The sequence below is a fragment of the Carcharodon carcharias genome, chromosome 4 (assembly GCF_017639515.1).
Source record: "Carcharodon carcharias isolate sCarCar2 chromosome 4, sCarCar2.pri, whole genome shotgun sequence".
Lineage (NCBI taxonomy): Eukaryota > Metazoa > Chordata > Chondrichthyes > Lamniformes > Lamnidae > Carcharodon > Carcharodon carcharias.
In genome coordinates this window covers 97,389,482-97,402,829 of record NC_054470.1, presented here as the reverse complement: position 1 = coordinate 97,402,829, position 13,348 = coordinate 97,389,482, and the positions used below count along the sequence as shown (strand labels likewise).

The window sequence follows — 13,348 nt, the reverse complement described above, 5'->3', positions numbered from 1 at the left end:
AGGATACAAGTAAATCATTGCAGTGGGCAGGGTTGGCATTGGTGGAAGCTTCTGCGCCATTAGCATTCACATGAGATTGTTTCACCCACCCACGCACCCCATTCCACTTGTCTGAGAACTCAGATAAAAGCAAAATACTGCAGGTGCTGGAGATCTGAAATAAAAATAAGTTCTGGGAAAACTCAGCAGGTCTGGCAGCATCTGTGGAGAGAGAAATAGAGTTAACGTTTCGAGTCCAATATAACTCCTTCCGATCAAGTATGAAAACTCAGGCCTAATGGGGTCGCTGTCTGAATAAAAATAGTAAAACGGCTGGATGATTTGAATAATTAGGATGAATTTTAGACGAGGCTCAGAAGAATATCGTTGCTTCAAAAAAGATTTGAACTGTCGCTTGTCCTCATCACTTTGGAAAATACACCACCCACCCCGCCCCCAAGTCTTGTGGTGTCCACACCCAACGTGGGTAAAATCCTTGCCTCTCTGGAGCTCACTCACCTTGACAACAGCGTCAACTTTTGCTCCAACATCATCTCCAACTTCTGAGCCTGTCTGGAAAGCCAGTGGTCCACGCCGTGGAGCCGGTAACAGCTTTCCAGCATCAGCCTGAAGTCGGCCACGAAGTCGGTGATGCCGCCGTACTGGTTCTGCTCGAACTTCTCTTCCATCTTGTACAGCCAGACGGGCTGCTGGCAGCTCTCGGCCGGCTCGCCGGGGTGGGCGAACGGGGCCGTCAGGTTCTTGTGCTTGTCGAGCAGGAACTCGCTCAGGATCCGGCGGCCCTGCTGCACCTCGTAGCTGGGATCCTCGGCCTCCTGCTCTCGGTCACTCTCGCTGCCGCCGCCTCCTCCTCCGTCCTGCTGCTGCTGATCCCCGAGCTCGGGAGGCTGCGGGTCGGCCGCCTTACACCTGCCGCCGAGAGCGGCCGCTGCCCCCGGACCGTCCTGCTGCCTGGCGAGCCCGTTAGCTCTGGGAAGCCGGCCACTGGCCGAGCGCGTCCTGGGCCCCGTCACCTCGGCCCTGGGCTCCTCTCCAGCCCCGGCCTCAGGGCCCGACTGGCTGCAGCCCCCGTCTTGGGGGAGCTGCTGCTGCTGCTGGTCGTCGCCGCCACCCGGGCCTCCGTCCCGTGGTAACTCCCCTGAACTCGAGCCCCCTGCCGCCGCTGCTGCTTCATCTTCTTCTTCGGGGCCGCTCTGCTCCTCTCCCGGAGGCCTCGGTCTCTTGTTTCTTCTTCTGCCTGCTGAGCTCGCCTCATTCTCGGCCGCCGTCTCATCCCGATCGGCCGCGGGCTCATTGTTCCGTCGCCGGAGGGCAGCTACGGCCGGGCCTCCATCACCTTCACCTGCCGTCGCTTCCATCCCGGCCCCAGGCCGACCTGGCCTTAGAGTGAAGCCGGGGGAGGGGGTCGCTGCTGTGAGGGGGTGTGTGTGTGGGGTGGGGGGGGGGGGGTGGTCTGATTGACTCAGGCCCCAGAGCCGGGGACTCGCTCCCAGCCCCTCTCTCCGCAGTCTCCCGATGGGTAGGTGGGAGGAGGGGAAGGGGGGGGTCTCCTGACTCGGCCTGTAGCCCCGGGCTCGGCTCCGCTCGCTGTCCGCCTCTCACCACACTGCGGGCTCCGGCCTGACTCTACTCGCTGTCCCGCTCACTCCGATTGGCTGGAGTCGCCTGATTGACAGCTGGCTGCCCCCCCACGGGCCGCAAGCCATTGGCTGAGGCCATTTGATTGACAGCGCCTGGCTGTGCGCCATTGGTTGGTGCCACCTGATTGACGGCTGGCAGCCAGAGCCAGGCCTCACGCCATTCGCTTAAGACCCATTGATTGACGGCGGGCAGCTAGAGCCATTGGACAGGACGGCGCTAGCAAGAAACGGCCGCTGCCGCGCGGCGTGAACATTAGGAGAGGTTGCTCACTCGAAGCATCGGGAAAGGTTTGCAACCTGTCCGCAGATGTTAAATACGCATACACAGCACTTTATTGCAACGTACGTTATTAGTTGCAGGCAAATAAAAGGCTGATTGCAAGATGCAGGATTCAATAAACATGCTGCTTATTGTTGCACTAAATCATGTCCAACTGGCTTGGCGGACTTTATCTATGTGCAGATCAGAAAGAAATGTTGTCTATTTTAATTGCCCTACTTGGACATTCTGCATTCTGATAATATGCCCTCCAAATTGCCCTGCATCTCGCAGTATGATCTCCTGCAAACTTTTTAGAAGCTATCGCCTGGGCTGCAATGACTGAGCAGAGGTGGTGCTGGTGCACCTTTTGTAACTGGGGGTTTTGTCATCGTAGAACGGACCCCAAACTCTCGAAAACCTAGGGTGGCAGCGGAGGCTGCTGCTGAGTTGTGCTCGGAGAAATTCCCTTCTTCTGGCTCATCTGTACTTGACGTTGGAGGGCATCCAATATATCTTGAGTTTCTGAGACCGGGATTTAATGCAATTCAGTGTTTATTTTTTCATTTACTGCATTAACTTTATTTTCCAAGTTACCTTTTAACATCCTTATTTTCCTTCCTTCCGTTTAATTTTTCAAGCCTGTTGCCCCATCCCCCAGGATACTAGCTTACTGCAACATATTTTAAAAATAAAAACAAAAAAACTGCGGATGCTGGAAATCCAAGACAAAAACAGAAATACTTGGAAAAACTCAGCAGGTCTGGCAGCATCGGCGGAGAAGAACAAAGTTGACGTTTCGAGTCCTCATGACCCTTCAACAGAACTGAAATATTTGGCGGAGGGGTCGAGAATCAGAGAACATAGATTTAGGGTGAGTTCTGAAAAAGAGTCATATTGGACAGGAAACGTCAAATCTCTTTCTCCACAGATGCTGCCCGACTTGCTGAGTTCTATCTGTTTCTATTAGACAGTTAAGGAGATTGGCAAAAGAATCAAGGGCAATATGAGGATACTTTTTTTTGACCAAGTATGTGGTTAAGATCTAGAAGGACATGCCTGAGGGTGTGGAGGGGGAACATTCAATTGTGGCTTTCAAAAGGGAACTGGATAGGCACCTGAAGAGAGAAAAAATTGCCAGGGAATGGGACCAGATGGTGTAGAGTGCTGACATGGACTCAATGGGCCGAATGGTCTCCAGTGCTGTAACTATTCTCTGATTCGATAGTTCCTTTAACATAATAAAACATCCCAAGGCATGAGAGCATCGTAAAACAAAGTATGATACTGAGGCACATAAGGAGATATTAGGTCAGATGAACATGGGGGTGAAAAGTGAATACTGTGAGTTACTTCACAGGCAGCAGAGGTTTGGCTTACAGAGGGTAGAACATGGGAGAGTAGCCAGGACTGCAGTGGAATATCCTAGAGGTAACGAATGAAGATTCCAGCCACAGATGAGTTGAGCAACAGGTGATGTCTGGCAATATTACTGAGATGGAAATCAGCTATAAGGCATTCAAAAATGATAGTGAAGGAAAGAAGGGAGAGGTGGGGACTGGTGGCAGTATTGATCAAAGGGGCCATTATACCACCTGAAAGGGATGATATGGTTGACAGGGTAAAAGACAGTGGCCGGAATTTTCCATGCCCACCAGTGCCAGGCATGTTCGGTGGCGTGCAGACAATCTGGCGAGAAGGCCAAAAATCGGTAGGTCGTGAAACCAGTTTGCAAGCATCCGCTCCGCCCACCAATGGAGGGCCATGTTCCCCTCCGTCGGACATCAGGAACTTCATTGTTACTATAAGGCCAGCCCGCTGGACTCATCCCCACCCCCCACTGCTGGATTGTCCGCCCATGTTTCACAACAACATACATTAGACATGCACTTGGGCTGCACAATGCATGTTGATTGGCAGTTTGTCACTAGCCAGCCCCTGTCCTATGCAGAACCAATGCACACTTTCAAGCAGGTATACTCCAGTGATGCTGAGGAAAGCACTACCCACTATAATGGTTACATATCTATAAGCTAACAAAAAATCTTGCATCTATGTTTCTGTCCTGTAGAGGGAGATGATGGCATAATGGTAATGTCACTAGTATAGTAATCCAAAGGTATGGGATGTGGGTTCAAATCCCACCATGGTTACTGGTGGACATTAAATTTAATAATAATTCTGGAATTGAAAGCTTGTTTCAGTAATGGTGACTGTGAAACTATAGATTAACATAAGGTCCTATCTGGTTCACTTAAGTCTTTTAGGGAAGGAAATCTGACATCCTTACCTTGTCTAGCCTACATGTGATTCCAAACCCACAGCAAAATAGCTGATTCTTAACTGGTCTCTGAAATAGCCTAGCAAGCCAAGGGTAATTAGGGATGGGCAACAAATGTTGGCTTTGCCAGTGATACCCACATCCCGTGAAAGAATAAATTAAAAAAATCTTTTTACATTATAAATTTTTATAGCCACACTTGTAATGGTACCAGGGATAAGGAACTTCAGAAAAGTGGGGAAATGACTGAAGCTGGGGTTGTTCTTACAGCAGAGGAGGGTAAGGGTAATTGTTAGGTAAATAAGGAGAAACTGTTTCTGGTTGCAGAAAGGTGGGTTACCAGAGGACACAGATTTAGCATAATTGGTTAAAGAACCAGAGGGTAGCAGATTTGCAGATCCAGTCATAACTTGATCTATGGGTTGAATCTTATGTTCCCCTGCTGGCGGATGTGTAGATAGGGGCTTGAGGGGAGGAGGGCATAAAATTCTTCAGAATGCCTTCCCACTGAACTCCAGGCCACCCCAACCTCTCTGCAATTTTACAGTGGGACGGGTAAGGCCTAGGCCGGCCCACCTGCCCTTACCCCAATTAAGGCCTTTAAGTGGCCAGTTAGTGATCACTCAGCCTCAATTTCTAGGCTGGTGGGAAGAGTTCATGGGCAGAGGGATGCCAGGAAAGTGACCCTGCTCAGGCCTCGGGTAGGAAAGGGAGGGGCAGATGGTAGGGAGGTGGGTGTCTCTAAAGCAGCTTTTCAAATTTGGGCGACCCTCTTCCACAAGGCCCCGCCCTGCAGGTGCTTGCTCCCCCCGGCCTCTCGACTAACACCCCCACATCCATCTGCCAACCCATCCGCCTCGGGGCCTCACCTCACCTCCCTGTCCTGAGACTCCCACTCTTACCTGGTCCTGGGATCCTGGAACTTAGACTTCCATCCAATGCTGCTCCTGTTGCTGCTGGGACTAGAGAACTGCTGGCCAATTAGTGTGAGGGGCTGAAGACCCTGCTCCAGTCAATTAGCGCTAATTAAATGGTAGGGGGGCAACCAGTATCGACAGGGATGCGTTGACCACTGATTCTTCAGTGTGGTGGGAAGGGAAACCTCGCCATCCTAAAACTGCTGACGTATAATTCTGCTGGTGGATAAGGGATTGAAGTATAGAAGTATAAATGCTGTAATACCTGAAGCAAGTCCCAAGGTATATACAAATGAAGGTCCCCACAAGCAACCTTGGTGACCTTTTTAACAAGTCTTTCTACCTCAATGGCTGGAACCTGGCAAACTGCATTTTAAACACTGGTGCACATTCTCAAGAATGAATGGAAACAACAGAAACCCTGTGACAGCTGTGGCTCATTTGGTGGCACTTTTGCCTCTGAATCAGATGGTTCTGGCTTCGAGTCACAGTCCAGGACTTGAGCACAAAATTCAAGGCTGATGCGCGAGTACAATACTGAGGGAATGCTACACTGCCGGAGATGTCGTCTTTCAGATGAGGTGTAGGTTCAAATACTTGATTCGGACAGAGCATCAGATGCTGTTTTGGCTGTCATGCAGAGGCCTGACTGACTGTACTTCTCTACATCAATTTTCTGGCTTACTTCTTGGCTACATTTAACCTTTTCTGGCTTCAATCCATTGTTCTCTAACACCCTGTAGTCATAAAAAAGTAAGAGACGCATTTCCCATAAACTCCCTCGAGGCCCAGGGAGTGCAAGAATGTAACAGAAATGGCTGACAATGTTGTAAGGCGTTGAGAGTAGTTTGGTATGTCTTATTAAGGCATTTGTAGCCTTAGGCAGTTCAACAGTAAGTATTTATTGACTACTAGAAACCATATACATAGGTACAGTAAAGGTCCAAGCTAGGAGCTGTCTCCATGCTTGTTTCCACACAAGGCTCTGTCCAGCACTATGCTGACCCTAGGTGTGGGTCATCTGTCCTTTTACATCACAGTACTGTACTCAGTCCCTTTATGCGCCAGACCCTTATACTACAGACATAACAGAGCATTTCTAACATTAAGATGTTACCTTTAAGGAAAAATACAGTCCAGAAGAACTGGATAAATTTATGTTTTTTTGAGTGAATCTAAGTTCCCAAATATCTGCAAGCTGGCACAAAAAACCTTGTTTTTGGCTCCCCTCATGTGTGCAAATGCATTTTCCCTGCTGAAATACCACAAATTTTACTACAAATCCCAGTCAACTAACCAGTGTCACAGTTCCACATTTCCACAACAAGAATGGCACCAGACTTTAATGCCAATATAAAGGGGGGTGACCAACTGCATTGTTCACCTTAAGCCTGAAAAAGGAAATGTGTTTGGTATTATTGTAATGTATTGTTACGATGGAATAATATGGAGCACTACATGAAGCCCTTTTCATGAGCAAGATCTACATCCTATGGATCAAGGAATGGGAAACAAGCGAAGTCACTAACAAGTCACTTGTGACAAACAGCACCTGTTAAACGGCAGGCTTTGTACTACCACGGTGAATTGGCCCTTGTTAAACAGGTTCAGGACAGGCCAGGGCCTCTGTGCAGCCAACCTCCACCATTGGGGCCTCAGAACAAACCCCTTATGCACTTGTGGAAAGAAACAAGCAATGATGCACATTACCGAGGAGTGTCCCCTCTACAGACTAAGTGGCAGACTAATCATCTTAAATTCAGCTAATGAGGTTATCACTTGGCTTTGGGGATTTACATTTGCTAAATAAAATAAAATGGTATACTTATAATAGTAAAGGTTTTATATTTACTGGTACAACATTTTATTTTAGTTTTTCATTTCTTGGGCATTTGTGACCCCAATACAATTTCCATGCTTGGATGTGGTTCTCTGGCCAAAAAGTTGCCCATTACTGCTCTGTGTCCTATTATAACATGGAGACCAGAAATGTGCACAGTACTGCTAGTGTGGTCTAACGAACATGCTATACAAGTTTAACATATCTTCTCTACTTTTCAATGCTATCCCTCTAGAAATGGATCCCAGTGCCTTTGCATTTTTTATGGTCATATTAACCTACATCATCATCTTTAGAGACTTGTGTATCTGTACCTTGAGATCTCTCTGTTCTTCTCTTCTTCCCCTATTTAGACATTTATTTTCCAAGGCGCATCTGCCCTCTCCTCTTCCAACCAAAATGTATTATTTTACACTTATCTATATGAAAGCTTATTTGCCAATTACATGCCAATTCTGTCAGCTTAATAAAATTGTATCTTCCAATCCTTTATGCAGACGCTGAACAATAATGATCCCAGCACCAATCCTTTCTGGATGAGATCAGGGAGCTGGCAGTGACTCCCTGCCTGCCGTATTTTCTGCCTCTGTCTGCTCAAAAATCACCTGAAAATTGTTGTTAATTCATTGGAAAATCTCTACATACACTGAAAAAAGGCTTGGCCTAAACAGCCAAGTGGTTATGGTACTGGGCTTGTAACCTCAAGAGTTCAAATTTCACAATGGCAAACTATGAAACAATGTAACTTCATCTGAAACAGATGGAAACGGGTTTGTACTCGAAAGAGTTACACTGAAAAAAGGCAGCCCAGATAATTGGTTGAGCTTTCCTGTCCATTGATTGTACCATGCTCATTTAGATTAGACACATGGTTTGTTTTTTGCCTTGTCCCTTTTCTGTCTCATTTTGCTTTACTTCATCCTCTTTTGTTAATTAATCTCTCCTGCCTTCCACCTGATCACATACCTTCCCTTTGGTTCTTTCCTCCATCTCCCCTTTCCCTGCGTCTATGCTTGCATAAAACCTGATGCATAACGTTTTTCCAGTTCAGATGAAAGATCATCGGCCTGAAACATTAACTCTGTGTTTCTCTCCATACATGCTGCCAGACCTGCCAAGTATTTGCAGCATTTTCTGTTTTTATTTCAGGTTTCAAGCATCAAGCTTTGCTTTTGCATTAACTTTTTTTTAATCCCACTTTGCAGTGCTTATAGACAAGCGCAGTATCATATTAAGTTCCATATTTGTAGGCAGAAGAAAATACTGGTAAACCTAGAAGCACAAGCCTGCTCTTGTGTTTTGCTTGGAATTGAGCACAGAGTGCAATTGGCTCGGGGCTAGGAGTAAGTTGGCTGTACACCAACTTTGCCAAGAATGGTACGTGGTCTGTGGAAACTGACTGGAAGCTAAAGAAAATAGAAATACCATTATAAACAAAGTACAACTAAGAACAGTTTCTTCAGCCGAGATTAGATCATTGCTGAACAGACTGACCTCTGCTTCACTACCCCAAATCCCATTTTTTGGTTTGGCTGAGTGAAAGGAAGTCAGCAACCTTCATGTATTACACTGAGCTTATTAAAACAGACCATGTATTCAACAGAGTGACTGATCTATTTTTCCAGTAAAGTACAAGTACATAACATAATGTTAACAACAGTGTTTCTCCATTCCCCCTCCCCATTAAAGTCAGGAAGATATGGAAATACACAGGATGGTACTTAATGGAGGCAATGAGTATCCCCTATCCCTTAATATCTTAGTATCCAAATATCGATTTCTATCTTGAATGTACTCGATAACCAAGCATCCACAGCTCCTTAGGGTCAAGAATTTGAGTGAAAAAATCTCTCCTCAGTCCCAAAGGGCTGACCCCATTTTCTGAGACTATGGCCCCTAGTTCTAAAATCCCCAGGCAAGGGGAAACATCTTCCAGAATCTGTTCTGTCAAGTCCCTTAAGAATTTTTCATGTTTCAATGAGAAGACCTCTTATTCTTCTAACTCCAGGGAATATAGGCCTAGTCCACACAAGCTCTTCTCATAGGACAGTCCCCTCAGAGGGATCAGACAGCACACCTTGGTTACACTTCTATTACGGCAAGCATATCCTTCCTTAGGTGAGGAGATCAAAACTGTACACAGTATGCCATGTATGGTCTCACTAAAGTGCTATGTAATTGTATTGAGACTCCTTTACTCTTATAATCCAATTCCTGTGTAATAATGTAAAGGCTAACATATCATTTACTTGCCAAATTGCTTGCTGTACCTGCATACTAATTTTCTGTGATTCGTGTACAAGGACACCGAGGTCACTGAATATCAACATGTCCCAATCTTCCGCCATTTAAAAAAAAACATACTGCTTTTCTAATTTTCCTTCCAAAGTGGATAACTTCACACATTGGCAAGTTATATTCCACCTACCATACACTTGGCCACTCACAAAACCTGTCTAAGTCACCCTGCAGCCTCTTTGCATCCTCCTCACATCTTTCTTTTCCACTGAACTTTGTATTGTCAGCGAACTTGGATACATTACAATCCGTCCCCTCATCTGAATCAGTAATATAGATTGTAAATATATCAAGCCCAAGTACTGATCCTTGTGATACCCTGCTAGTTACAGTCTGCCAACCTGAACATGACCTGTTTATTCCCACTCTCTGTTTTCTGTCCATTAACCAATCCTTAATCCATGCTAATGTATTACATTCAATTCCATAAGCCCTAATTTTGTGTAATAACCTCTAATGTGGCACTTAATCAGAAGTTTTTTTAAAATTCAAATGCTACATCCTACTTTGGTAGTTACAACATCAAAAAATTAATAGGTTTGTCAAACATGATTTCCTTCAGTAAATTCATATTGACTCTGGTTAATCACATTATGATTTTCTTGTATAAAAGCAAAATACTGTGTATGCTAGAAGCCTGAAAAAGCAAATGTTGGAAATACCGAGCAAGTCTGGCAGCATATCTGTGGAGAGAGAAAGAGTTAATATATCGAGTCCAACATGCCTCTTCTCTTTTTCAGAACTGAAGTTTTAAAGAAGAATCATACTTGACTCAAAACATCAACTCTGTTTCTCTCTTCACAGATGCTGCCAGGCCTGCTGAGTATTTCCAGCATTTCCTGACTATATTTATGATTTTCTAGTGTCCAACTATCCTATTGCTAATAATAGATTCTGGCATTTTTCCTCTACTGATGTCAGGCTAACTGGCCTATAGTACCCTGTTTCCTCTCTCAACAACAACGACAACTTATATTTATATAGTGCCTTTAAAGTAATGAAACATTCCAAAGCACTGAAAAGAAGGTGACCAAAAACTTAGGCAGAAATCCAGGTTTTAAGGAGTGCCTTAAAGAGGAAAGCAAAGTAGAGAGGCAGAGATGTGTAGGAAGGGTATTTTCACTTTGGGACTTAGGCAACTGAAGATATAGCCACCAATGGTGGAACAAATAAAATTGAGGATATGAGATGCCAGGATAAGAGGAGTGCAGATATCTTGGAGGGTTGGGGTGCTGGAGGAGATTACAGAGATAGGGAGGAGCGAGGCCATGAAGGGATTTGAAAACAAGAATGAGAATTCTAAAATCAAAGGCGTTGCTTGACTGGGGGAAGCAGTTAAGAGGGATCGGTTGGCGGGGGGTGGGGGGGATTCGGAGGGTAGGGGGAGTCAAAGAGTCAGGGAGTCAGAGGGTTTGGGGAGTTTGGAGAGTCAGAGGGTCATGGGAGAGTTGGAGGGTCGGGGGTGGAGTCTGAGAGTCATGGGGAGAGATGGAGGGTCGGGGGGGTCGGAGTGTTAGGAGGTATCGGGTATCAGTGGACAGTCAGTGGCGGGAGACAGTGGGAGATAGTAATCCAGGAGTTAGACCTGCAGTGGCATTTTCCATTCCGGGACTAGGTCGTGTGGCGGGGCGGGAAGAGGGAGTGTTTTCCGCTGTGGAGACTGCTGGGAATTTGTGCCATATCACACGACCTCGACCTCATTAATTATGCAGTTAGGGGTTCCCTGATGAATCTCAGGGTGGGCAGGATGGTGTGCACCCCACTGTCATAAGCGGTGCCCAGAAAGCCGCCTACCCAACATTGAGGGAGGAAAAAGCCCAAAGAGGACCAGGAGCCCTGGTGCCCAAATTCAGCAATACCTCCCTGGGTGTCCTGCTTGACGAAATGGAGGCCAGGAGGGATGTCCTTGATCCAGAGGATGGGAGGAGGAGGCTGAGCAGGGAGATGAACCCAGAATGGGAGAGAGTCCCCAGGGCAGTCAGTGCCCAAGGTGTGCACCGGAGGACTGCCCTGCAGTGCAGGAATTGGGTGACAAACCTCATCCGCTCTGCCAGGGTAAGTGAACCTTCAATTGCTCACTCTCACCTCACTGAATGGTAGAGAGGACATGGGCCTCAGTGGCAACATGGTAAGGTAATACCTCATAGCCCTACTGCAGCCCATCTACTCTGCAGGTAGAGAGGCCACTGTGGGTCCCTGATCTTTCCACACAGAGAGCTCAATTACTGTCGGGGGGGAAGTGGGGGTTGGGGGGAAGGTGGGGTTAGGAGATGAAGGCACCAACAAGCACTGCTAATGACATGTTTCTGTGGACCTTATCCTTATATCTGCATGTTTTAACCACTCTGGGGGGTACTGCCCCAGAACCCTTGTGGACAACCGGCAGTGCATCAGTCACATGGCACACAACCTGTGGGTTAATTGTAGGACTGGAAGCGTGAGGAAGATACATGAAACCCAATTGCTCTCAACCCCATATTCTTTCTTTGTGCAGGAGAAGTTAAGCCATAAAAGAAGAGAGGGAGAAGACGGGAGGGGGCTGGCCAGACCTCAAAGACTTCACCAACTTCAAGGAGTGGGCAACCCAGCTGGCAGGGTGGACCAGGACAGAGTCTGCAGAGATGGAGAGGTCAGCGGGCAGCCTCCATCCGGTAAGGATCCATGCATGTCACATAGAAACCTAAGGATCATGCATTCCTCCATGTTGGAGACAGCTCACACAGTCACTCACTCTATCCTCTCACTTACAGGTGTCAGGAGGACAAGGCCTGAAAGAGATGAAGCCCTGTCCAGCACTCAGACAAGCCTGGAGAGGGGTGAGGATATTGCAGAGGAAAAAAGTGCTCTTGTAGAAATGTTACAGCAGTCACCTGCACCAGTCCAGAGACACACACCTCGGTGGGTATTAGATCTAGTTCAGGAAGGGTCTCACATTCCAGTGGTCACCACGCGGATTCATGTTGCAGTAGGAGGAAGCAGGTCAGCAAAGCTCACTGGCATTTGGAGGACTGATGGGGAAGTGGCATCTCTGAGGTTCAAGTGCGATGTCGAGCCTCTGGAATCAGCCTTCCAAGAGATGCCGAAGAAGCAGCAAGAGGCGGGGGAACATCAGGCAGAGATGTCAGAGACCCTCAACAGAGCGGCACATGAGGTGGAGTAGTCTGTCCACCTGCTGGCTGACAAAGTGGTGCCAACCTGTGCACACATGGAGGTCTCCATAGGAAAGGTGGTGGACTCCATGGAAAACCTGGTCCAGAAGATTCTGCCAGAGATGCGCACAGATCGGCTCTCTAGTGCTGTAGCCATGGGTGAACTTTTGAAGTGGCTACGTGAGAGGGGGATGAGGTAACTCAACCTCCCTCCAGGTGCCCCTTCCCCTCAAGGAGGCAGGCAGGGGCCTTCGGGCACCCTAAGGGAGGAGGAGCAGTTGTTGGGACCTCCACTCAGGGCTCACTGAAGTTGTTCAGCCCTTCCAAATCCCTTTGCCCATAACACCTTCAGCCTCATCCTCTGTGACCGCAGAGAGCGGCTGCCCCACAGCAGGACAGCCAAAGTAAGCTGGGGCCCTCCAGGCTCGAGTCTCCAGAAGATGGCCACCAAGGTCACCCAAAACAGAGGGGCCAACTGGTCAGTGGTGACCTCCACCCCTGCTGCAGATGTTGGGGGAGCACTTAGAAGAAGTGGTAGGGAAAGAAAATTTAGAAGTTTTGATTTCACAAGTGGTTGCAAGGATGTTAAACTATTTCTTTTGTAAATAGAGTTCACTTGTACTTTAATCATATCTGATGTGGTTTAGTTGCGATAGTCCTTAAGCCTGTGCCCCCAACACATCACTCCCCCCCTCCACCCGCCCACCCTGTCCCAGCCATCTTCCGAGGGACACCCCATGTCCCCTGAAATCATGCATGTATAGGGAGGCAAAGGTCTTTACCAGGGTCCTCGCGGCCCTGGTGCAAGCAGTCTCTGGTGCACGCTGAGCCTTTGCCCTTCACACTCTCATCTATCTCAGGGCCCTAGCATTGTAAGTGCTACATGCTGGGGTACCCCTTTCGTTTGTCCAATTGAGCTGACCTGCATCTCTGCCCACCCCGATTGACCCAACTCCCATGCCGC

At 47.6% G+C, this 13,348-nt stretch overlaps 1 protein-coding gene across 2 annotated transcripts in view; it reads right to left on the bottom strand.

The window, feature by feature from the left end:
* LOC121277203 (uncharacterized protein KIAA2026-like) overlaps window positions 1-1,608 on the bottom strand; it is a 79,470-nt gene extending 77,862 nt beyond the window's left edge. For both annotated transcript variants that reach the window (XM_041186358.1, XM_041186359.1), the window contains exon 1: window positions 499-1,608. In XM_041186358.1, coding sequence (XP_041042292.1) covers window positions 499-1,358 — 860 coding nt within the window. In that variant the 5' untranslated portion in view covers window positions 1,359-1,608. The remainder of the gene's footprint in view (window positions 1-498) is intronic.
* Window positions 1,609-13,348: the final 11,740 nt, after the last annotated feature.